The sequence below is a fragment of the Oncorhynchus tshawytscha genome, linkage group LG18, assembly GCF_018296145.1.
Source record: "Oncorhynchus tshawytscha isolate Ot180627B linkage group LG18, Otsh_v2.0, whole genome shotgun sequence".
Taxonomy (NCBI): Eukaryota; Metazoa; Chordata; class Actinopteri; order Salmoniformes; family Salmonidae; genus Oncorhynchus; species Oncorhynchus tshawytscha.
The window spans coordinates 32,402,411-32,427,970 of record NC_056446.1 but is presented as its reverse complement, the minus strand read 5'-3'; the positions used below and the strand labels follow the sequence as shown (position 1 = coordinate 32,427,970).

The following is a 25,560-nucleotide window of genomic DNA, read 5'->3' as shown; positions in this document are numbered from 1 at the left end:
AACATGGTTCTGGTTCCTTGGAGAGTAGGAGTTAACCATGGTTCTGGTTACTTGGAGGGTAGGAGTTAAACATGGTTCTGGTTACTTGGAGGGTAGGAGTTAAACATGGTTCTCTGGTGACTTGGAAGGTAGGAGTTAAACATGGTTCTCTGGTGACTTGGAGGGTAGGAGTTAAACATGGTTCTCTGGTGACTTGGAGGGTAGAAGTTAAACATGGTTCTCTGGTGACTTGGAGGGTAGGAGTTAAACATGGTTCTCTGGTTACTGGGAGAGTAGGAGTTAAACATGGTTCTGGTTCTAAACATGGTTCTGGTTACTTGGAGGGTAGGAGTTAAACATGGTTCTCTGGTGACTTGGAGGGTAGGAGTTAAACATGGTTTTCTAGTGACTGAGGGTAAAGATGTTTCACTGGTGACTGAGGGTAGGAATAAACATTATTCTCTGGTGACTTTGAGGGTAGGAGTTAAACATGGTTTGCTGGTGACTTTCAGGGTAGAAGGCAAAGATGGTTCTCTGGTGATTGAGAGTATGAGTTAAACATACTTCTCTGGTGACTTGGAGGGTAGGAGTTAAACATGGTTCTGGTGACTTGGAGGGTAGGAGTTAAACACGGTTCTGGTTACTTGGAGGGTAGGAGTTAAACATGGTTCTGGTTACTTGGAGGGTAGGATTTAAACATAGTTCTGGTGACTTGGAGGGTAGAAGTTAAACATGGTTCTCTGGTGACTTGGAGGGTAGAAGTTAAACATGGTTCTGGTTACTGGGAGAGTAGGAGTTAAACATGGTTCTGGTTACTTGGAGGGTAGGAGTTAAACATGGTTCTGGTTACTTGGAGGGTAGGAGTTAAACATGGTTCTCTGGTGACTTGGAGGGTAGGAGTTAAACATGGTTCTGGTTACTTGGGAGTAGGAGTTAAACATGGTTCTCTGGTGACTGAGGGTAGGAGTTAAACATGGTTTTCTGGTGACTTTTAGGGTAGAAGGCAAAGATGGTTCTCTGGTGAATGAGAGTAGGAGTTAAACATGTTTTCCTGGTGACTTGGAGGGTAGAAGTTAAACATGGTTCTGGTTACTTGGAGGGTAGGAGTTAAACATAGTTCTGGTGACTTGGAGGGTAGGAGTTAAACATGGTTCTGGTGACTTGGAGGGTAGGAGTTAAACATGGTTCTGGTTACTTGGAGGGTAGGAGTTAAACATGGTTCTGGTTACTTGGAGGGTAGGGGTTAAACATAGTTCTGGTTACTTGGAGGGTAGGAGTTAAACATGGTTCTGGTGACTTGGAGGGTAGGAGTTAAACATGGTTCTGGTTACTTGGAGAGTAGGAGTTAAACATGGTTCTCTGGTGACTTGGAGGGTAGAAGTTAAACATGGTTCTCTGGTGACTTGGAGGGTAGAAGTTAAACATGGTTCTGGTTACTTGGAGAGTAGAAGTTAAACATGGTTCTGGTGACTTGGAGGGTAGGAGTTAAACATGGTTCTCTGGTGACTTGGAGGGTAGGAGTTAAACATGGTTCTGGTTACTTGGAGGGTAGGAGTTAAACATGGTTCTGGTTACTTGGAGGGTAGGAGTTAAACATGGTTCTGGTGACATGGAGGGTAGGAGTTAAACATGGTTCTCTGTTGACTTGGAGGGTAGGAGTTAAACATGGTTCTCTGGTGACTTGGAGGGTAGGAGTTAAACATGGTTCTCTGGTGACTTGGAGGGTAGAAGTTAAACATGGTTCTCTGGTGACTTGGAGGGTAGGAGTTAAACATGGTTCTGGTTACTGGGAGAGTAGGAGTTAAACATGGTTCTGGTTACTTGGAGGGTAGGAGTTAAACATGGTTCTGGTTACTTGGAGGGTAGGAGTTAAACATGGTTCTCTGGTGACTTGGAGGGTAGGAGTTAAACATGGTTTTCTAGTGACTGAGGGTAAAGATGTTTCACTGGTGACTGAGGGTAGGAATAAACATTATTCTCTGGTGACTTTGAGGGTAGGAGTTAAACATGGTTTGCTGGTGACTTTCAGGGTAGAAGGCAAAGATGGTTCTCTGGTGATTGAGAGTATGAGTTAAACATACTTCTCTGGTGACTTGGAGGGTAGGAGTTAAACATGGTTCTGGTGACTTGGAGGGTAGGAGTTAAACACGGTTCTGGTTACTTGGAGGGTAGGAGTTAAACATGGTTCTGGTTACTTGGAGGGTAGGATTTAAACTTAGTTCTGGTGACTTGGAGGGTAGGAGTTAAACATGGTTCTGGTGACTTGGAGGGTAGGAGTTAAACATGGTTCTGGTTACTTGGAGGGTAGAAGTTAAACATGGTTCTGGTTACTTGGAGGGTAGGAGTTAAACATAATTCTGGTTACTTGGAGGGTAGGAGTTAAACATGGTTCTGGTGACTTGGAGGGTAGGAGTTAAACATGGTTCTGGTTACTTGGAGAGTAGGAGTTAAACATGGTTCTCTGGTGACTGAGGGTAGGAGTTAAACATGGTTTTCTGGTGACTTTTAGGGTAGAAGGCAAAGATGGTTCTCTGGTGAATGAGAGTAGGAGTTAAACATGTTTTCCTGGTGACTTGGAGGGTAGGAGTCAAAGATGGTTCACTGGTGACTGAGGGTAGGAGTTAAACATGGTTTTCTGGTGACTTTTAGGGTAGAAGGCAAAGATGGTACTCTGGTGACTGAGAGTATGGGGTTAAACATGGTTTTCTAGTGACTGAGGGTAGGAGTCAAAGATGTTTCACTGGTGACTGAGGGTAGGAATAAACATTATTCTCTGGTGACTTTGAGGGTAGGAGTTAAACATGGTTTGCTGGTGACTTTTAGGGTAGAAGGCAAAGATGGTTCTCTGGTGATTGAGAGTAGGAGTTAAACATACTTCTCTGGTGACTTGGAGGGTAGGAGTTAAACATGGTTCTGGTGACTTGGAGGGTAGGAGTTAAACATGGTTCTGGTTACTTGGAGGGTAGGAGTTAAACATGGTTCTGGTTACTTGGAGGGTAGGAGTTAAACATAGTTCTGGTGACTTGGAGGGTAGGAGTTAAACATGGTTCTGGTGACTTGGAGGGTAGGAGTTAAACATGGTTCTGGTTACTTGGAGGGTAGGAGTTAAACATTGTTCTGGTTACTTGGAGGGTAGGAGTTAAACATGGTTCTGGTTACTTGGAGGGTAGGAATTAAACATGGTTCTGGTTACTTGGAGAGTAGGAGTTAAACATGGTTCTGGTTACTTGGAGAGTAGGAGTTAGACATTGTTCTGGTTACTTGGAGGGTAGAAGTTAAACATGGTTCTGGTTACTTGGAGGGTAGGAGTTAAACATGGTTCTGGTTACTTGGAGAGTAGGAGTTAAACATGGTTCTCTGGTGACTTGGAGGGTAGGAGTTAAACATGGTTCTGGTTACTTGGAGGGTAGGAGTTAAACATGGTTCTGGTTACTTGGAGGGTAGGAGTTAAACATGGTTCTGGTGACTTGGAGGGTAGGAGTTAAACATGGTTCTCTGGTGACTTGGAGGGTAGGAGTTAAACATGGTTCTCTGGTGACTTGGAGGGTAGGAGTTAAACATGGTTCTCTGGTGACTTGGAGGGTAGAAGTTAAACATGGTTCTCTGACTTGGAGGGTAGGAGTTAAACATGGTTCTGGTTAGGGAGAGTAGGAGTTAAACATGGTTCTGGTTACTTGGAGGGTAGGAGTTAAACATGGTTCTGGTTACTTGGAGGGTAGGAGTTAAACATGGTTCTCTGGTGACTTGGAGGGTAGGAGTTAAACATGGTTTTCTAGTGACTGAGGGTAAAGATGTTTCACTGGTGACTGAGGGTAGGAATAAACATTATTCTCTGGTGACTTTGAGGGTAGGAGTTAAACATGGTTTCTGGTGACTTTCAGGGTAGAAGGCAAAGATGGTTCTCTGGTGATTGAGAGTAGGAGTTAAACATACTTCTCTGGTGACTTGGAGGGTAGGAGTTAAACATGGTTCTGGTGACTTGGAGGGTAGGAGTTAAACACGGTTCTGGTTACTTGGAGGGTAGGAGTTAAACATGGTTCTGGTTACTTGGAGGGTAGGATTTAAACATAGTTCTGGTGACTTGGAGGGTAGGAGTTAAACATGGTTCTGGTGACTTGGAGGGTAGGAGTTAAACATGGTTCTGGTTACTTGGAGGGTAGAAGTTAAACATGGTTCTGGTTACTTGGAGGGTAGGAGTTAAACATAATTCTGGTTACTTGGAGGGTAGGAGTTAAACATGGTTCTGGTGACTTGGAGGGTAGGAGTTAAACATGGTTCTCTGGTTACTTGGAGGGTAGGAGTTAAACATGGTTCTCTGGTGACTTGGAGGGTAGAAGTTAAACATGGTTCTCTGGTGACTTTTAGGGTAGAAGGCAAAGATGGTTCTCTGGTGACTGAGAGTAGGAGTTAAACATGTTTTCCTGGTGACTTTTAGGGTAGGAGTCAAAGATGGTTCTCTGGTGACTGAGGGTTGGAGTTAAACATGGTTTTCTGGTGACTTTTAGGGTAGAAGGCAAAGATGGTTCTCTGGTGACTGAGAGTAGGAGTTAAACATGTTTTCCTGGTGACTTGGAGGGTAGGAGTCAAAGATGTTTCACTGGTGACTGAGGGTAGGAATAAACATTATTCTCTGGTGACTTTGAGGGTAGGAGTTAAACATGGTTTGCTGGTGACTTTTAGGGTAGAAGGCAAAGATGGTTCTCTGGTGATTGAGAGTAGGAGTTAAACATACTTCTCTGGTGACTTGGAGGGTAGGAGTTAAACATGGTTCTGGTGACTTGGAGGGTAGGAGTTAAACATGGTTCTGGTTACTTGGAGGGTAGGAGTTAAACATGGTTCTGGTTACTTGGAGGGTAGGAGTTAAACATAGTTCTGGTGACTTGGAGGGTAGGAGTTAAACATGGTTCTGGTGACTTGGAGGGTAGGAGTTAAACATGGTTCTGGTTACTTGGAGGGTAGGAGTTAAACATGGTTCTGGTTACTTGGAGGGTAGGAGTTAAACATAGTTCTGGTTACTTGGAGGGTAGGAGTTAAACATGGTTCTGGTGACTTGGAGGGTAGGAGTTAAACATGGTTCTGGTTACTTGGAGGGTAGGAGTTAAACATGGTTAAACATGGTTCTGGTTACTTGGAGGGTAGGAGTTAAACATGGTTCTGGTTACTTGGAGAGTAGGAGTTAAACATGGTTCTCTGGTGACTTGGAGGGTAGGAGTTAAACATGGTTCTGGTTACTTGGAGGGTAGGAGTTAAACATGGTTCTGGTTACTTGGAGGGTAGGAGTTAAACATGGTTCTGGTTACTTGGAGGGTAGGAGTTAAAACATGGTTCTCTGGTGACTTGGAGGGTAGGAGTTAAACATGGTTCTGGTGTCTTGGAGGGTAGGAGTTAAACATGGTTCTGGTTCTTGGAGGGTAGGAGTTAAACATGGTTCTGGTGTCTTGGAGGGTAGGAGTTAAACATGGTTCTGGTTACTTGGAGGGTAGGAGTTAAACATTGTTCTCTGGTGATTGAGGGTAGGAGTTAAACATGGTTTTCTGGTGACTTTTAGGGTAGAAGGCAAAGATGGTTCTCTGGTGACTGAGAGTAGGAGTTAAACATGTTTTCCTGGTGACTTGGAGGGTAGGAGTCAAAGATGGTTCACTGGTGACTGAGGGTAGGAGTTAAACATGGTTCTGGTTACTTGGAGGGTAGGAGTTAAACATGGTTCTGGTTACTTGGAGGGTAGGATTAAAACATGGTTCTCTGGTGACTTGGAGGGTAGGAGTTAAACATGGTTCTCTGGTGACTTGGAGGGTAGGAGTTAAACATGGTTCTGGTTACTTGGAGTGTAGGAGTTAAACATTGTTCTGGTTACTTGGAGGGTAGGAGTTAAACATGGTTCTGGTTACTTGGAGGGTAGGAGTTAAACATGGTTCTGGTTACTTGGAGAGTAGGAGTTAAACATGGTTCTGGTTACTTGGAGAGTAGGAGTTAGACATTGTTCTGGTTACTTGGAGGGTAGAAGTTAAACATGGTTCTGGTTACTTGGAGGGTAGGAGTTAAACATGGTTCTGGTGTCTTGGAGGGTAGGAGTTAAACATGGTTCTGGTTACTTGGAGGGTAGGAGTTAAACATTGTTCTCTGGTGACTGAGGGTTGGAGTTAAACATGGTTTTCTGGTGACTTTTAGGGTAGAAGGCAAAGATGGTTCTCTGGTGACTGAGAGTAGGAGTTAAACATGTTTTCCTGGTGACTTGGAGGGTAGGAGTCAAAGATGGTTCACTGGTGACTGAGGGTAGGAGTTAAACATGGTTCTGGTTACTTGGAGGGTAGAAGGCAAAGATGGTACTCTGGTGACTGAGAGTAGGAGTTAAACATGGTTTTCTAGTGACTGAGGGTAGGAGTCAAAGATGTTTCACTGGTGACTGAGGGTAGGAGTTAAACATGGTTTGCTGGTGACTTTTAGGGTAGAAGGCAAAGATGGTTCTCTGGTGATTGAGAGTAGGAGTTAAACATACTTCTCTGGTGACTTGGAGGGTAGGAGTTAAACATGGTTCTGGTGACTTGGAGGGTAGGAGTTAAACATGGTTCTGGTTACTTGGAGGGTAGGAGTTAAACATGGTTCTGGTTACTTGGAGGGTAGGAGTTAAACATAGTTCTGGTGACTTGGAGGGTAGGAGTTAAACATGGTTCTGGTGACTTGGAGGGTAGGAGTTAAACATGGTTCTGGTTACTTGGAGGGTAGGAGTTAAACATGGTTCTGGTTACTTGGAGGGTAGGAGTTAAACATGGTTCTGGTTACTTGGAGGGTAGGAGTTAAACATGGTTCTGGTTACTTGGAGGGTAGGAGTTAAACATGGTTCTGGTTACTTGGAGGGTAGGATTAAAACATGGTTCTCTGGTGACTTGGAGGGTAGGAGTTAAACATGGTTCTCTGGTGACTTGGAGGGTAGGAGTTAAACATGGTTCTGGTTACTTGGAGGGTAGGAGTTAAACATGGTTCTGGTTACTTGGAGGGTAGGAGTTAAACATGGTTCTGGTTACTTGGAGGTAGGAGTTAAACATGGTTCTGGTTACTTGGAGAGTAGGAGTTAAACATGTTCTGGTTACTTGGAGAGTAGGAGTTAAACATGGTTCTGGTTACTTGGAGAGTAGGAGTTAAACATGGTTCTGGTGTCTTGGAGGGTAGGAGTTAAACATGGTTCTGGTTACTTGGAGGGTAGGAGTTAAACATTGTTCTCTGGTGACTGAGGGTAGGAGTTAAACATGGTTTTCTGGTGACTTTTATGGTAGAAGGCAAAGATGGTTCTCTGGTGATTGAGAGTAGGAGTTAAACATTTTCTGGTGACTTGGAGGGTAGGAGTTAAACATGGTTCTGGTGACTTGGAGGGTAGGAGTTAAACATGGTTCTGGTTACTTGGAGGGTAGGAGTTAAACATGGTTCTGGTTACTTGGAGGGTAGGAGTTAAACATAGTTCTGGTGACTTGGAGGGTAGGAGTTAAACATGGTTCTGGTGACTTGGAGGGTAGGAGTTAAACATGGTTCTGGTTACTTGGAGGGTAGGAGTTAAACATGGTTCTGGTTATGGTTAAACATAGTTCTGGTTACTTGGAGGGTAGGAGTTAAACATGGTTCTGGTGACTTGGAGGGTAGGAGTTAAACATGGTTACTTGGAGGGTAGGAGTTAAACATGGTTCTGGTTACTTGGAGGGTAGGAGTTAAACATGGTTCTCTGGTGACTTGGAGGGTAGGAGTTAAACATGGTTCTCTGGTGACTTGGAGGGTAGGAGTTAAACATGGTTCTGGTTACTTGGAGTGTAGGAGTTAAACATGGTTCTGGTTACTTGGAGTGTAGGAGTTAAACATTGTTCTGGTTACTTGGAGGGTAGGAGTTAAACATGGTTCTGGTTACTTGGAGGGTAGGAGTTAAACATGGTTCTGGTTACTTGGAGAGTAGGAGTTAAACATGGTTCTGGTTACTTGGAGAGTAGGAGTTAGACATTGTTCTGGTTACTTGGAGGGTAGAAGTTAAACATGGTTCTGGTTACTTGGAGGGTAGGAGTTAAACATGGTTCTGGTGTCTTGGAGGGTAGGAGTTAAACATGGTTCTGGTTACTTGGAGGGTAGGAGTTAAACATTGTTCTCTGGTGACTGAGGGTAGGAGTTAAACATGGTTTTCTGGTGACTTTTAGGGTAGAAGGCAAAGATGGTTCTCTGGTGACTGAGAGTAGGAGTTAAACATGTTTTCCTGGTGACTTGGAGGGTAGGAGTCAAAGATGGTTCACTGGTGACTGAGGGTAGGAGTTAAACATGGTTCTGGTTACTTGGAGGGTAGAAGGCAAAGATGGTACTCTGGTGACTGAGAGTAGGAGTCAAAGATGTTTCACTGGTGACTGAGGGTAGGAATAAACATTATTCTCTGGTGACTTTGAGGGTAGGAGTTAAACATGGTTTGCTGGTGACTTTTAGGGTAGAAGGCAAAGATGGTTCTCTGGTGATTGAGAGTAGGAGTTAAACATACTTCTCTGGTGACTTGGAGGGTAGGAGTTAAACATGGTTCTGGTGACTTGGAGGGTAGGAGTTAAACATGGTTCTGGTTACTTGGAGGGTAGGAGTTAAACATGGTTCTGGTTACTTGGAGGGTAGGAGTTAAACATGGTTCTGGTTACTTGGAGGGTAGGAGTTAAACATGGTTCTCTGGTGACTTGGAGGGTAGGAGTTAAACATGGTTCTGGTGACTTGGAGGGTAGGAGTTAAACATGGTTCTGGTTACTTGGAGGTAGGAGTTAAACATGGTTCTGGTTACTTGGAGGGTAGGAGTTAAACATGGTTCTGGTTACTTGGAGGGTAGGAGTTAAACATGGTTCTGGTTACTTGGAGGGTAGGAGTTAAACATGGTTCTGGTTACTTGGAGAGTAGGAGTTAAACATGGTTCTGGTTACTTGGAGGGTAGGAGTTAAACATGGTTCTGGTGTCTTGGAGGGTAGGAGTTAAACATGGTTCTGGTTACTTGGAGGGTAGGAGTTAAACATTGTTCTCTGGTGACTGAGGGTAGGAGTTAAACATGGTTTTCTGGTGACTTTTAGGGTAGAAGGCAAAGATGGTTCTCTGGTGAGGGTAGGAGTTAAACATGGTTCTCTGGTGACTTGGAGGGTAGGAGTTAAACATGGTTCTGGTGACTTGGAGGGTAGGAGTTAAACATGGTTCTGGTTACTTGGAGGGTAGGAGTTAAACATGGTTCTGGTGACTTGGAGGGTAGGAGTTAAACATGGTTTCTGGTGACTTGGAGGGTAGGAGTTAAACATGGTTCTGGTGACTTGGAGGGTAGGAGTTAAACATGGTTCTGGTTACTTGGAGGGTAGGAGTTAAACATGGTTCTGGTTACTTGGAGGGTAGGATTAAACATGGTTCTCTGGTGACTTGGAGGGTAGGAGTTAAACATGGTTCTCTGGTGACTTGGAGGGTAGGAGTTAAACATGGTTCTGGTTACTTGGAGGTAGGAGTTAAACATGGTTCTGGTTACTTGGAGGTAGGAGTTAAACATGGTTCTGGTTACTTGGAGGGTAGGAGTTAAACATGGTTCTGGTTACTTGGAGGGTAGGAGTTAAACATGGTTCTGGTTACTTGGAGGGTAGGAGTTAAACATGGTTCTGGTTACTTGGAGGGTAGGAGTTAAACATGGTTCTGGTTACTTGGAGGGTAGGAGTTAAACATGGTTCTGGTTACTTGGAGGGTAGGAGTTAAACATGGTTCTGGTGACTTGGAGGGTAGGAGTTAAACATGGTTCTGGTGACTTGAGGGTAGGAGTTAAACATGGTTCTCTGGTGACTTGAGGGTAGGAGTTAAACATGGTTTTCTGGTGACTTGGAGGGTAGAAGGCAAAGATGGTTCTGGTGACTGAGGTAGGAGTTAAACATGTTTTCTGGTGACTTGGAGGGTAGGAGTCAAAGATGGTTCACTGGTGACTGAGGGTAGGAGTTAAACATGGTTCTGGTTCTTGGAGGTAGTAGGCAAAGTTACTCTGGTGAACATGGTTCAAAGATGTTTACTGGTGGAGGGTAGGAGTTAAACATTGTTCTCTGGTGATTGAGGGTAGGAGTTAAACATGGTTTTCTGGTGACTTTTAGGGTAGAGGCAAAGATGGTTCTCTGGTGATTGAGAGTAGGAGTTAAACATACTTCTCTGGTGACTTGGAGGGTAGGAGTTAAACATGGTTCTGGTGACTTGGAGGGTAGGAGTTAAACATGGTTCTGGTTACTTGGAGGGTAGGAGTTAAACATGGTTCTGGTGACTTGGAGGGTAGGAGTTAAACATGGTTCTGGTTACTTGGAGGGTAGGAGTTAAACATGGTTCTGGTTACTTGGAGGGTAGGAGTTAAACATAGTTCTGGTTACTTGGAGGGTAGGAGTTAAACATGGTTCTGGTGACTTGGAGGGTAGGAGTTAAACATGGTTCTGGTTACTTGGAGAGTAGGAGTTAAACATGGTTCTCTGGTGACTTGGAGGGTAGGAGTTAAACATGGTTCTGGTTACTTGGAGGGTAGGAGTTAAACATGGTTCTGGTTACTTGGAGGGTAGGAGTTAAACATGGTTCTGGTTACTTGGAGGGTAGGATTAAAACATGGTTCTCTGGTGACTTGGAGGGTAGGAGTTAAACATGGTTCTGGTGTCTTGGAGGGTAGGAGTTAAACATGGTTCTGGTTACTTGGAGGGTAGGAGTTAAACATTGTTCTCTGGTGATTGAGGGTAGGAGTTAAACATGGTTTTCTGGTGACTTTTAGGGTAGAAGGCAAAGATGGTTCTCTGGTGACTGAGAGTAGGAGTTAAACATGTTTTCCTGGTGACTTGGAGGGTAGGAGTCAAAGATGGTTCACTGGTGACTGAGGGTAGGAGTTAAACATGGTTCTGGTTACTTGGAGGGTAGGAGTTAAACATGGTTCTGGTTACTTGGAGGGTAGGAGTTAAACATGGTTCTGGTGACTTGGAGGGTAGGAGTTAAACATGGTTCTGGTGACTTGGAGGGTAGGAGTTAAACATGGTTCTGGTTACTTGGAGGTAGGAGTTAAACATTGTTCTGGTTACTTGGAGGGTAGGAGTTAAACATGGTTCTGGTTACTTGGAGGGTAGGAGTTAAACATGGTTCTGGTTACTTGGAGAGTAGGAGTTAAACATGGTTCTGGGACTTGGAGGTAGGAGTTAAACATTGTTCTGGTTACTTGGAGGGTAGAAGTTAAACATGGTTCTGGTTACTTGGAGGGTAGGAGTTAAACATGGTTCTGGTGTCTTGGAGGGTAGGAGTTAAACATGGTTCTGGTTACTTGGAGGGTAGGAGTTAAACATTGTTCTCTGGTGACTGAGGGTTGGAGTTAAACATGGTTTTCTGGTGACTTTTAGGGTAGAAGGCAAAGATGGTTCTCTGGTGACTGAGAGTAGGAGTTAAACATGTTTTCCTGGTGACTTGGAGGGTAGGAGTCAAAGATGGTTCACTGGTGACTGAGGGTAGGAGTTAAACATGGTTCTGGTTACTTGGAGGGTAGAAGGCAAAGATGGTACTCTGGTGACTGAGAGTAGGAGTTAAACATGGTTTTCTAGTGACTGAGGGTAGGAGTCAAAGATGTTTCACTGGTGACTGAGGGTAGGAATAAACATTATTCTCTGGTGACTTTGAGGGTAGGAGTTAAACATGGTTTGCTGGTGACTTTTAGGGTAGAAGGCAAAGATGGTTCTCTGGTGATTGAGAGTAGGAGTTAAACATACTTCTCTGGTGACTTGGAGGGTAGGAGTTAAACATGGTTCTGGTGACTTGGAGGGTAGGAGTTAAACATGGTTCTGGTGACTTGGAGGGTAGGAGTTAAACATGGTTCTGGTGACTTGGAGAGTAGGAGTTAAACATGGTTCTCTGGTGACTTGGAGGGTAGAAGTTAAACATGGTTCTCTGGTGACTTGGAGGGTAGGAGTTAAACATGGTTCTGGTGACTTGGAGGGTAGGAGTTAAACATGGTTCTGGTTACTTGGAGGGTAGGAGTTAAACATGGTTCTGGTTGACTTGGAGGGTAGGAGTTAAACATGGTTCTGGTTACTTGGAGGGTAGGAGTTAAACATGGTTCTGGTTACTTGGAGGGTAGGAGTTAAACATGGTTCTGGTGACTTGGAGGGTAGGAGTTAAACATGGTTCTCTGGTGACTTGGAGGGTAGGAGTTAAACATGGTTCTCTGGTGACTTGGAGGGTAGGAGTTAAACATGGTTCTCTGGTGACTTGGAGGGTAGGAGTTAAACATGGTTCTCTGGTGACTGGAGGGTAGGAGTTAAACATGGTTCCTGGTGACTTGGAGGGTAGGAGTTAAACATGGTTCACTGGTGACTGAGGGTAGGAGTTAAACATGGTTCTGGTTACTTGGAGGGTAGGAGTTAAACATGGTTCTGGTGACTTGGAGGGTAGGAGTTAAACATGGTTCTGGTGACTTGGAGGGTAGGAGTTAAACATGGTTCTGGTGACTTGGAGGGTAGGAGTTAAACATATTCTCTGGTGACTTGGAGGGTAGGAGTTAAACATGGTTCTGGTGACTTGGAGGGTAAGTTAAACATGGTTCTCTGGTGATTGAGAGTAGGAGTTAAACATGGTTCTGGTGACTTGGAGGGTAGGAGTTAAACATGGTTCTGGTTCCTTGGAGAGTAGGAGTTAACCATGGTTCTGGTTACTTGGAGAGTAGGAGTTAAACATGGTTCTGGTTACTTGGAGGGTAGGAGTTAAACATGGTTCTGGTGACATGGAGGGTAGGAGTTAAACATGGTTTTCTGGTGACAGGGTAGGATTTAACATTGTTCTCTGTTGACTTGGAGGGCAGGAGTCAAAGATGGTTATCTGGTGACTTGGAGGGTAGGAGATGAACATTGTTCTCTGGTGACTGAAGGTAGGAGTTTAACATGGGAAATACCCAATGCAAAGAGAGGCCAACGACAGATATACATATCATCTTCTTTAAGGGAGTTTTACAGCCCAACCTCTCCTGCCTTTCCCATCGGCTGTTGGCTACAACACACCTCCTGAATACAGAGAGACTCACACGGCTCCTGCTTGTCAAGTTGCAGTGCAACGTCGGCAGGCACACAGGGTTTGTGTCTGTCTCACTGTTTGCTTTCTGTAGGGAGGCAAGGATGCAATATGGCATCTCTTGTTGGGTACAGGTGTTGTACGTTTTCTACAGAGTTTTCAAATCCACTGTTTGCTTTCTGTAGGGAGGCAAGGATGCATTATGGCATTTCTTGTTGGGTACAGGTGTGGTACGTTTTCTACAGAGTATTCAAATCCACTCTGAATTTGAGGCTGCTTAAGATGTCAGTTTCACACTACCTGTCTGACTTTGAAGCGGCACACCATTAAAGCTCAGGGATAGAATTTTAAAAATGAATCATATACGACTGTGTCACCCGTCCTACTCAATTTCCTATCCACCCACAAAGTCTTGCGGAAAAAACGACAACCTTTTGGAATCCATCTAAAATGCAGAGTTTGATTTGTTTCATGTGGAGTCTTATCATATCTAATGACCAATTAGATCTATCACACAATCTGCTGGTTAACATTGTGAATGGATTTAGTTTATGTTGTCCCTGATTTTTTTACCAGTAGTGTAATTATGTTAAAGATGTGTCAGCCAGTCACCGGCAATGTGTGCAGCCGTGTGTGACCTTGAAAGGATTAGGGAGATTATTCAACAGTAAGCAATATTGAATATTAATGAATGAATGAATGGTTCAGTTGATGCATGAACACATTAATAAATGAATGCCTGAATACATGTGTGACTATTGAGTTCCCGAGTTACACGACTTATTGGTGATGAAGTCTCTTTTTATCACTGCAATGAATCACAGCCTTTCTCCTTCAGTGACTCATCCAACAGTTTCGTAAAATAGCGGTTTAGAAATGTTGTATGACAATGTCACCATCCTCAGGGCCATCAGCATGCTGCAGCCTCTCTGCAAACGGTGAGCTCAATAATGAACACCGTATCTGGGACTCCCGCACAAATAATCCCATGAGCTGTTCCTTTCATCACATAAAGCAGTGTTAACTGTCATAATTCATTGTACTGTATTCTGGGTGGCAGAATTCCACAAAACAAGCAACTGGTGTTTGGTGTCTTTGATACTAGATAATGTACAGTGTCAGTAAATGTATGATGAATCACTTCTTCTTGGAGTGTGTGACAGGGTGTCAACAAAGTAAGATGATAATGCATTTCCTCACTGCCTGCAGGACTACACTGACCTGATGATAATTCACAAGGAATCTGGTAGTAACATCTGCTCACCTTTGTCTCACATGGCCTGTTTGATATAACTATATTTTTGAAACAATAACAGGAGGCTATCAGAATTAAAAGTTAATATCAAGCAACTGCATTTAATATAATTGAAGCAATGGTACCTGTCTGAGCCCAGCCTGTGATGTAGGCATACTGTACCTCCTTGCTACTAGCTCTGTTCTGCTGTTTATTGTTTTATTTAACCATTATTTTACTAGGTAAGTTGACTGAGAACACATTCTCATTTACAGCAATGACCTTGGAAACAGTTAAACAGGAGAGGACAGGGGATGAATGAGCATATTGGAAGCTGGGAATAATCAGGTGGCAATGACGGTATGAGGGCCAGATTGCATTTCCACTTGAAAGAAGGGTTCCTCTCATTATCCTTCACTGCCCAGAAGGAGCCATAGCCTGTTAAAACTGGGCTTATTAACCAGGAAGAAGGGTTCCTCTCATTATCCTTCACTGCCCAGAAGGAGCCTTAGCCTGTTAAAACTGGGCTTATTAACCAGGAGGAAGGGTTCCTCTCATTATCCTTCACTGCCCAGAAGGAGCCTTAGCCTGTTAAAACTGGGCTTATTAACCAGGAAGAAGGGTTCCTCTCATTATCCTTCACTGCCCAGAAGGAGCCATAGCCTGTTAAAACTGGGCTTATTAACCAGGAAGAAGGGTTCCTCTCATTATCCTTCACTGCCCAGAAGGAGCCATAGCCTGTTAAAACTGGGCTTATTAACCAGGAAGAAGGGTTCCTCTCATTATCCTTCACTGCCCAGAAGGAGCCTTAGCCTGTTAAAACTGGGCTTATTAACCAGGAAGAAGGGTTCCTCTCATTATCCTTCACTGCCCAGAAGGAGCCATAGCCTGTTAAAACTGGGCTTATTAACCAGGAAGAAGGGTTCCTCTCATTATCCTTCACTGCCCAGAAGGAGCCTTAGCCTGTTAAAACTGGGCTTATTAACCAGGAAGAAGGGTTCCTCTCATTATCCTTCACTGCCCAGAAGGAGCCTTAGCCTGTTAAAACTGGGCTTATTAACCAGGAAGAAGGGTTCCTCTCATTATCCTTCACTGCCCAGAAGGAGCCTTAGCCTGTTAAAACTGGGCTTATTAACCAGGAAGAAGGGTTCCTCTCATTATCCTTCACTGCCCAGAAGGAGCCTTAGCCTGTTAAAACTGGGCTTATTAACCAGGAAGAAGGGTTCCTCTCATTATCCTTCACTGCCCAGAAGGAGCCTTAGCCTGTTAAAACTGGGCTTATTAACCAGGAAGAAGGGTTCCTCTCATTATCCTTCACTGCCCAGAAGGAGCCTTAGCCTGTTAAAACTGGGCTTATTAACCAGGAAGAAGGGTTCCTCTCATTATCCTTCACTGCCCAGAAGGAGCCTTAGCCTGTTAAAACTGGGCTTATTAACCAGGAAGAAGGGTTCCTCTCATTATCCTTCACTGCCCAGAAGGAGCCTTAGCCTGTTAAAACTGGGCTTATTAACCAGGAAGAAGGGTTCCTCTCATTATCCTTCACTGCCCAGAAGGAGCCTTAGCCTGTTAAAACTGGGCTTATTAACCAGGAAGAAGGGTTCCTCTCATTATCCTTCACTGCCCAGAAGGAGCCTTAGCCTGTTAAAACTGGGCTTATTAACCAGGAAGAAGGGTTCCTCTCATTATCCTTCACTGCCCAGAAGGAGCCTTAGCCTGTTAAAACTGGGATTATTAACCAGGAAGAAGGGTTCCTCTCATTATCCTTCACTGCCCAGAAGGAGCCATAGCCTGTTAAAACTGGGCTTATTAACCAGGAAGAAGGGTTCCTCTCATTATCCTTCACTGCCCAGAAGGAGCCTTAGCCTGTTAAAACTGGGCTTATTAACCAGGAAGAAGGGTTCCTCTCAAAATCATCCACTGCCCAGAAGGAGCCTTAGCCTGTTAAAACTGGGCTTATTAACCAGGAAGAAGGGTTCCTCTCATTATCCTTCACTGCCCAGAAGGAGCCTTAGCCTGTTAAAACTGGGCTTATTAACCAGGAAGAAGGGTTCCTCTCATTATCCTTCACTGCCCAGAAGGAGCCTTAGCCTGATAAAACTGGGCTTATTAACCAGGAAGAAGGGTTCCTCTCATTATCCTTCACTGCCCAGAAGGAGTTATAGTCTGTAAACACTGGGCTTATTAATTTAACCAGGAAGAAGGGTTCCTCTCATTATCCTTCACTGCCCAGAAGGAGTTATAGTCTGTAAACACTGGGCTTATTAATTTAACCAGGAAGAGGAGTCCGTGTTGAGTCATCTCTGTGGCAGTAAAAAAAAAAGTGTCCTAAAGTCTCCTTATGATGCATTTTACATAATCCTCTCACAGTTGTGTAAAGTACTTAAGTAAAAATACTTTAAAGTACTACTTCAGTCATTTTTGGGGTATCTGTGCTTTACTTTACTATTATACTTTTGAGAACTTTTACTTTTACTTCACTACATTCCTAAAGAAAATAATATACTTTTTACTCCATACATTTTCCCTGACAACCAAAAGTACTCGTTACATTTGACAGGAAAAGGGTCCAATTCACACACTTATCAGGAGAACATCCCTGGTCAACCCTACTGCCTCTGATCTGAAGGACTCAATAAACAGAAATGCTTGGTTTGTAAATTATGTCTGAGGGTTGGAGTGTGCCCCTGGCTAACCATCAATAAAAAAAAAGAAAATTGTGCTGTCTGGTTTGCTTAATATAAGGAATTTGAAATGGTTTACATTTTTAAATTTACTTTTGATACTTAAGTACATTTTAGCAATTTCATTAACTTTTGATACTTTTATATATATATATATATATATATATATATATATATATATATATATATATATATTTAAAACCAAATACTTTTAGACTTTTACTCAAGTAGGATTTTACTGGGTGACTTTCACTTTTACTTGAGTCATTTTTTATTACGGTATGTTTCTTTTTACTCAAGGTATCTTTCTTTTTACTCAAGGTATCTTTCTTTTTACTCAAGGTATCTTTCTTTTTACTCAAGGTATCTTTCTTTTTACTCAAGGTATCTTTCTTTTTACTCAAGGTATCTTTACTTGGACTTTTTACTACTTTTTCCACCACTGTCCCCCCATCACTCCGCCCTTCGGTTTCATCACTCACTCTCACCCCATCTTCATTTATTAAATGATTATCCTCCATTCTCTCCCTTTCAAACCTGTTTTAGAGTAACTCCTCTTCATCTATCTCTCCCCCTACTTGCTCTCCAGTGGTGACGCACATGCCTAGCTATATGTCGAAGACTCCCCCGCCGGCACCACCTCGCTCCACCTCCAAGCCCCTCATCTCAGTGACGGCTCAGAGCAGCACAGACTCCACTCAGGACGCCTACCACGAGGGGAGGGACCCGCGGGGGAGTGTACTGTGGGCGCCGGACTGTCTGGGCGGCTCGGGTCGAACCCTCTACAACTCCACCGACAGCCTGGACAGCGCCAATGTGGTGACGCTGGCCATGGAGACGGCAGGGAGCAAGCGGCACGCCTCCTCGGGCAGCCACAGCTCGGTGCAGACGTGTGACAAGGCGGTGTTGGTGTCCAAGGCTGAGGAATACCTCAAAACGCCACGTTCCTCCATAGGGATACAGGTAAAACCAGCACACACACACACACAACCACACACACACACACACACACGCACACAACCACACACACACACACACACACAACCACACACGCACACACAACCACACACACACACACACCACACACACACACACACACACACACAACCACACACACACACACACACACAACCACACACACAACCACACACACACACACACACACACACACAGCACACACACACACACACAAGCACACACACACACACACACACACACACAAGCACAAACACAAACCACCTATGATGACGAATAGAGTAGAATAACATCAGAGGAAACTGTTGTAGATTTCTATTTATCAGTGGAATTCAACTTTATCATATTATCTATTTTACATTGGCAACAAATGTCATTTCTGGATGCCTGCTGCTGTGACGTTTTCATCTCCTCTTAAATGTCATTAAGCGCGTCATATAGCATTACTGTAGTCATTTAGACACTTAATTGCACTCAAGCCAACATTCTGTTTCTTTTGCAATGCAGTCTCTCAGGGGATAGATAAAAAACAATGCATCATCGCCATCATCATCATCACCAATATCATCAACATCCCCATCATAACCTTCAGTGCCAGCACCATATTTATTGTATCTGTTACCATATCTTGTACAATTTGTTATTTACTCTGAAGTACTCGTTGACATTTTATTCCACACTCAACTTTTTTGATGTCATTATTTTGAAGTACTGGGTCTATGCTGTTGACATGACAATATAGACGAGTGTGTGAGCTCGTAAACTGAGCCATAGAAAGAGAGGGACAGGCCTATAAAAGCCATCCCTCTCAGGGAGACACAGTCATCTGATCAGGATCAAAGGCTCTCAGGACAAACACTCTGGCATCACTTGATGCAGATCCTCGCTCTCTCTCTCTCTCGCTTTCTCACTTGCTCTCCCTCTCTCCTTCTCTCTTTGACTCTCTCTCTCTGACTCTCCCTCCCTCTCTCTCTCTCTCTCTCTCTCTCTCACCCTCTCTCTGTCTCTCTCTCTCACACACTCTCTCTCTCTCCCTCTCACCCCTCTCACTCCTCTCTCTCTGTTTCTGACTCTCTCTCTCTCTCTCTCTCTCTGTTTCTGATCTCTCTCTCTCTCTCTCTCTCTCTCTCCCTCTCTCTGTTTCTGACTCTCTCTCTCTCTCTCTCTCTCTCTCTCTCTCTCTCTCTCTCTCTCTCTCTCTCTCTCTCTCTCTCTGTTTCTGACTCTCTCTCTCTCTCTGTTTCTGACTCTCTCTCTCCCTCTCTCTCACCGTCTCTCTCTCTCTCTCTCTTTGTTTCTGACTCTCTCTCTCTCTCAGTTTCTGACTCTCTCTCTCTCTCTCGCTCTGTTTCTGACTCTCCCTCTCAGTTTCTGACTCTCTCACTCAGTTTCTGACTCTCTCTCTGTTTCTGACTCTCTCTGACTCTTTTTTCCACTCTATTCTCCCCTCTCTATCTCTCTGTGTGTCCTTTCTCTCTCTCTCTCGCTCCCCTCTGTCTCTATCCCTCTCTATTTCTCTGTGTCCTTTTTCTCTCTCTCTCGCTCCCCTGTCTCTATCCCTCTCTATCTCTCTGTGTGTGTCCTTTCTCTCTCTCTCTCGCTCTCCTCTGTCTCTATCCCTCTCTATCTCTCTGTGTGTGTCCTTTTTCTCTCTCTCTCGCTCCCCTCTGTCTCTATCCCTCTCTATCTCTCTGTGTGTGTCCTTTCTCTCTCTCTCTCGCTCCCCTCTGTCTCTATCCCTCTCTATCTCTCTGTGTCCTTTCTCTCTCTCTCACTCCCCTCTGTCTCTATCCCTCTCTATTTCTCTGTGTGTGTCCTTTCTCTCTCTCTCTCGCTCCCCTCTGTCTATCCCTCTCTATCTCTCTGTGTGTGTCCTTTCTCTCTCTCTCTCGCTCCCCTCTGTCTCTATCCCTCTCTATCTCTCTGTGTGTGTCCTTTCTCTCTCTCTCTCGCTCCCCTCTGTCTCTATCCCTCTCCCTGTATACAGTTTCTAGTATAGATCACTACAGATTACTACCCTCTTTATGATTTATGCCACTAAGCAGCCTCATTGATTTTCTAGTAAAGTCCATTGGTAAAATAGTTCCCCCATGATACTGTTGTCAAGAAGTTCATTATGACATGTGACCAGTGTTATTGTTTATGTTCACGTTGTTGTTTTCCAGGTGGAGACGGCGACGGACTCAGAGTCGGAGGGTAAATGTCTTCCTCAGTACCATTCTGTTGGCACACAGGTGGAGGATAACAAACGGTATGTGGCACACAGGAAGTGGAAACTGGAAATACAACCGTTGCATAATTTGGCCTCTGACCCTTTACAGCAGCAGTCAATAATGTCCCTCTGGATCCTGATTGCACTAACTAAATATTTATTGATTTTGTGAAAGTTATTATGCAATATGCTTTTTTTGTACATACTGTATCTGTGAATGGGTTATATTGATGTTTTCTCTCTCTTTGGATCCATATATTGTTCATCTAATCTCTTTATTATTGTCTGTATACATATACGAGTGTGTGTGTGTCTGCATGTGTCTGCGCTCCCTCAGGCATGGCAGGTTCAAGCGCTCCAACAGTGTGACGACGGCCGTACAAGCTGACATGGAACTAGAGGGCTTCCCCACCATGGAGGACAAGGGCCTGCAGTTTGGAGGGGGCTTAGGCTTCCGCGGGGGCCACTCGGAGCCCAGTACACCCACCCAGTACGGGGCCGTCCGCACCGTCCGCACCCAGGGCCTCTTCAGCTACCGGGAGGACTACCAGCGTTCCTCCAGCGGTCCTCCCAGTCCGCAGCCCGAGTCGTGGCTGACAGAGCCCTCTCTGGAGGGGGCTGAGACGGGCCGAGTGTCCCCCCTCCGCAGGGACGGCAGCTGGTTCATGCAGCTCCTCCATAATGAAACTAAGAGGATGGAGGGATGGTGTAAAGACATGGAGAGGGAGGCGGAGGAGCATGACCTGTTGGAGGAGAGTGAGTGTCTGACGCTGCACCTTAGATGCATATGGCAGGGGCTGTTCACATTCTAATGCTTTAGATTTTAAATACATTCACTGATCACCATTTTAGAATGAAATGGGCAAAGTCCTGTTTGTAGATGGAAATGTAATATACAACCGACAAGCATTGTTATTACCACCGCTAATAAATACCGGTCTATTTTTTTGACGGTTGAGGCAGTGGACAGATTTGAGTGAGATAACACTCTGTGAGCTGTCAATGAGGATTACACTGTGCGTGATCTTTCCCTCTGTGTGTGGTGTGTGTGTGTGGTGTGTGTGTGTCCTCCAGTCCTAGGGAAAATCCGGAGTGCGGTGGGCAGTGCACAACTCCTCATGTCTCAAAAATTCCAGCAGTTCTACTGGCTGTGTCAACAGAACCTGGTGAGTATCTATAACACCATAATGGAACAAGTATGTGTCTTCAAAATACCCCTTATGTCTTACATTCTCACTGTTGATGACTTACCAACAGTACAGGGCTTGAGAAGTGATGACTAACCAACAGTACAGGGCTTGAGAAGTGATGACTAACCAACAGTACAGGGCTTGAGAAGTGATGACTAACCAACAGTACAGGGCTTGAGAAGTGATGACTAACCAACAGTACAGGGCTTGAGAAGTGATGACTAACCAACAGTACAGGGCTTGAGAAGTGATGACTAACCAACAGTACAGGGTTTGAGAAGTGATGACTAACCAACAGTACAGGGCTTGAGAAGTGATGACTAACCAACAGTACAGGGCTTGAGAAGTGATGACTAACCAACAGTACAGGGCTTGAGAAGTGATGACTAACCAACAGTACAGGGCTTGAGAAGTGATGACTAACCAACAGTACAGGGCTTGAGAAGTGATGACTAACCAACAGTACAGGGTTTGAGAAGTGATGACTAACCAACAGTACAGGGCTTGAGAAGTGATGACTAACCAACAGTACAGGGCTTGAGAAGTGATGACTAAACAACAGTACAGGGCTTGAGATGTGATGACTTACCAACAGTACAGGGCTTGAGAAGTGATGACTAACCAACAGTACAGGGCTTGAGAAGTTATGACTTGCAGGACACCTACTGGTTGAACAATGTTCAAGTAAGGTTTGCAGGACACCTAGTGGTTGGACCGTGTACCGTAAGATTGCAGGACACCTAGTGGTTGGACCGTGTACCGTAAGATTGCAGGACACCTAGTGGTTGGACCGTGTACAGTACTATTTACAGGTGTTGGATGATTCAACAGCTGTTTATGTAACAGAAGCATTTAAAAGTTGCCACTATAGTCTGTAACAGTTATGACTATACCAGATAACAACTATATTGTGTATATGTTTCATGAAATCAAACAAACACATTCTCATGGTCACTGAGATGTTGATAACTATATCTAATGTGTTCCCTCCCGCTCACCTCCTCCCCGCCACCCTCCACCCCCCAGGACCCCAGTGCCATGCCCCGCCCCACCTCTCAGGACCTGGCCGGATTCTGGGACTTGCTGCAGCTCTCAATTGACGACGTCACTGCTAAATTTAATGAACTGCAGCAGATCAAGAGCAATGAGTGGAGGCTCGTGGAGACCCCAGAGAAGAAGACACCATTACAGGTATATCAACAGAGTTGTTACAGTTTTTCACAGCTAGCAAAGTAGTCTGTGTTGGTGTGTTGTCTAATGGTACTGGTCAATGCATACATTGTTTCTTTGTTTTATCCTGCCCCTACTCTGAGAAAATCACATGGCTCAAATCTCTTTGTCACCTCTCTCTCTCTCACTTTGTCTCTTCTCTTTATTTCTCTCTCTTTGTCTCTTCTCTCTCTCTCTCTCTCATGTGAAGGAGAGGAAGTGGCCTCCCCCGCTGCAAAAGAGACCTCCGAAGGGGCGTGGCGGCGTGGTGCGGGAGCGCTCTCTGGACCTGCAGGACCGCCAGCGTCAGGAGGCCCGGCGCCGTCTTCTGGCTGCCAAGCGGGCGGCTTCCTTCAGACAGAACTCAGCCACGGAGCGGGCGGACAGCATCGAGATCTACATCCCCGAGGCCCAGACCCGTCTTTGAGGTTCAAGGATTTACCCCCCCCTAGCCCAGCCCTACCCCTGTTTTGCCCATATCCGCCCCCATACCTCAGCCCCAGCCAGTGGGTGTAACCCAGACCCCTTCCTCTCTCCTTCTTATCTGTGCAAATGTCTCTCACTCCACACTGTTTTTTCTCCACCTGTTCTGGTGTCCTCTCCCCTTTAAGATGGAGGGAATATTCCCCACTCCACTACAATGAGCTGCTAGTACACCCTCCCCTTTAACCGAACTGATCCACCATCACAATTATATTTGGGTAAATACAAGCAAATCAATTATTTTCTATACTGTAACAAATGTTGTTGTTGGAAATGTACTTCCCCCTAAGAGCTTTTGCATTGCCATCATGTATTATTATAAGCCTCTGGGTAAAGTTAAGGGGGATGTCAGTATTTTTCCACAGTGTTCAAAGGGAATCACAAAGTGCAACTTTTTTATGGAGAATCTCACCAGCAACAGTGGTCTTGGGCTAAAACACCCTGTGTGGAGACTACTGCATCCCAGTGGTAGCACAGAGGTGGTGATGACTCACTGTCAAGACAGATGTCTGAAAATCTCTCCCCATGTTGGTGGGTTGACAGCATAAGTGGGGGGGGGGTATATGTGATTGATCAACACCTGCTATTGAAATACCTCAGTCTTGCAGGTAAACACCATAGACATAGAATTCTAATCTAAGTCTATTCTATTTCTATGGTAAAGACAGAGAAGTCATCATATCTTAAATGGTTGCACTCGCACAGCATGCTGGGTGGGTATAGTAATTATTTTGTTATTCTAGGGACGTACTCACACAACTTTTTACCAGGCTAGCTACTGCAGCCCCTGACTAACGTCACCCCACTTTATACCAGGCTAGCTACTGCAGCCACTGACTAACATCACCCCACTTTATACCAGGCTAGCTACTGCAGCCACTGACTAACATCACACCACTTTATACCAGGCTAGCTACTGCAGCCCCTGACTGACGTCACCCCACTACCAGGCTATCTGCAGCCACTGACTAACATCACACCACTTGATACCAGGCTAGCTACTGCAGCCACTGACAAATATTACCAGGCTAGCTACTGCAGCCACTGACTAACGTCACCCCACTACCAGGCTAGCTACTGCAGCCACTGACTAACGTCACCCCACTACCAGGCTAGCTACTGCAGCCCCTGACTAACGTCACCCCACTACCAGGCTAGCTACTGCAGCCCCTGACTAACGTCACCCCACTTTATACCAGGCTAGCTACTACAGCCACTGACTAACATCACACCACTTTATACCAGGCTAGCTACTGCAGCCCCTGACTGACGTCACCCCACTACCAGACTATCTGCAGCCACTGACTAACATCACACCACTTGATACCAGGCTAGCTACTGCAGCCACTGACAAAATGTTACCAGGCTAGCTACTGCAGCCACTGACAAATGTTACCAGGCTAGCTACTGCAGCCCCTGACTAACATCACCCCACTTTTTACCAGGCTAGCTACTGCAGCCCCTGACTAACATCACACCACTTTATACCAGGCTAGCTACTGCAGCCACTGACTAACATCACACCACTTTATACCAGGCTAGCTACTGCAGCCCCTGACTAACGTCACCCCACTTTTTACCAGGCTAGCTACTGCAGCCACTGACTAACATCACACCACTTTATACCAGGCTAGCTACTGCAGCCCCTGACTAACGTCACCCCACTACCAGACTATCTGCAGCCACTAACTAACATCACACCACTTTAGACCAGGCTAGCTACTGCAGCCACTGACTAACATCACCCCACTTTATACCAGGCTAGCTACTGCAGCCACTGACTAACATCACACCACTTTATACCAGGCTAGCTACTGCAGCCACGGACAAATATTACCAGGCTAGCTACTGCAGCCACTGACTAACATCACACCACTTTATACCAGGCTAGCTACTGCAGCCCCTGACTAAGGTCACCCCACTACCAGACTATCTGCAGCCACTGACTAACATCACCCCACTTTATACCAGGCTAGCTACTGCAGCCACTGACTAACATCACCACTTTATACCAGGCACTTTATACCAGGCTACTGCAGCTACTAACGTCACCCCACTACCAGACTATCTGCAGCCACTGAAACATCACACCATTACCAGGGCTACTGCAGCTGACAAATATTACCAGGCTAGCTACTGCAGCCCCTGACTAACGTCACCCCACTACCAGACTATCTGCAGCCACTGACTAACATCACACCACTTGATACCAGGCTAGCTACTGCAGCCACTGACAAATATTACCAGGCTAGCTACTGCAGCCACTGACTAACGTCACCCCACTACCAGGCTAGCTACTGCAGCCACTGACTAACGTCACCCCACTACCAGCCTAGCTACTGCAGCCACTGACTAATATCACACCACTTTATACCAGGCTAGCTACCGCAGCCACTGACAAATGTTACCAGGCTAGCTACTGCAGCCACTGACTAACGTCACCCCACTACCAGGCTAGCTACTGCAGCCGCTGACTAACGTCACCCCACTACCCGGCTAGCCTCTGCAGGCACTGACTAACGTCAGACCACTTTTTACCCGGCTAGCCTCTGCAGGCACTGACTAGCG

General features: G+C 45.1%; 2 protein-coding genes across 2 annotated transcripts in view; both read left to right on the top strand.

The window, feature by feature from the left end:
* Window positions 1-20,922, top strand: part of LOC112217997 (disks large-associated protein 2) — a 92,936-nt gene extending 72,014 nt beyond the window's left edge. Inside the window, exons 6-8 of the mRNA XM_042300528.1 lie at window positions 17,513-17,886; window positions 20,064-20,149; window positions 20,448-20,922. Coding sequence (XP_042156462.1) covers window positions 17,513-17,886; window positions 20,064-20,149; window positions 20,448-20,922 — 935 coding nt within the window. The remainder of the gene's footprint in view (window positions 1-17,512; window positions 17,887-20,063; window positions 20,150-20,447) is intronic.
* Window positions 20,923-21,196: 274 nt separating this feature from the next.
* LOC112217996 (disks large-associated protein 2-like) lies at window positions 21,197-24,988 on the top strand. The gene is made up of 3 exons (XM_042300954.1): window positions 21,197-21,276; window positions 22,327-22,491; window positions 22,721-24,988. The coding sequence occupies exons 1-3, from the start codon at window positions 21,229-21,231 to the stop codon at window positions 22,934-22,936; spliced, it is 429 nt and encodes a 142-aa protein (XP_042156888.1). The 5' UTR covers window positions 21,197-21,228; the 3' UTR covers window positions 22,937-24,988.
* The last annotated feature ends 572 nt before the right edge of the window (window positions 24,989-25,560 follow it).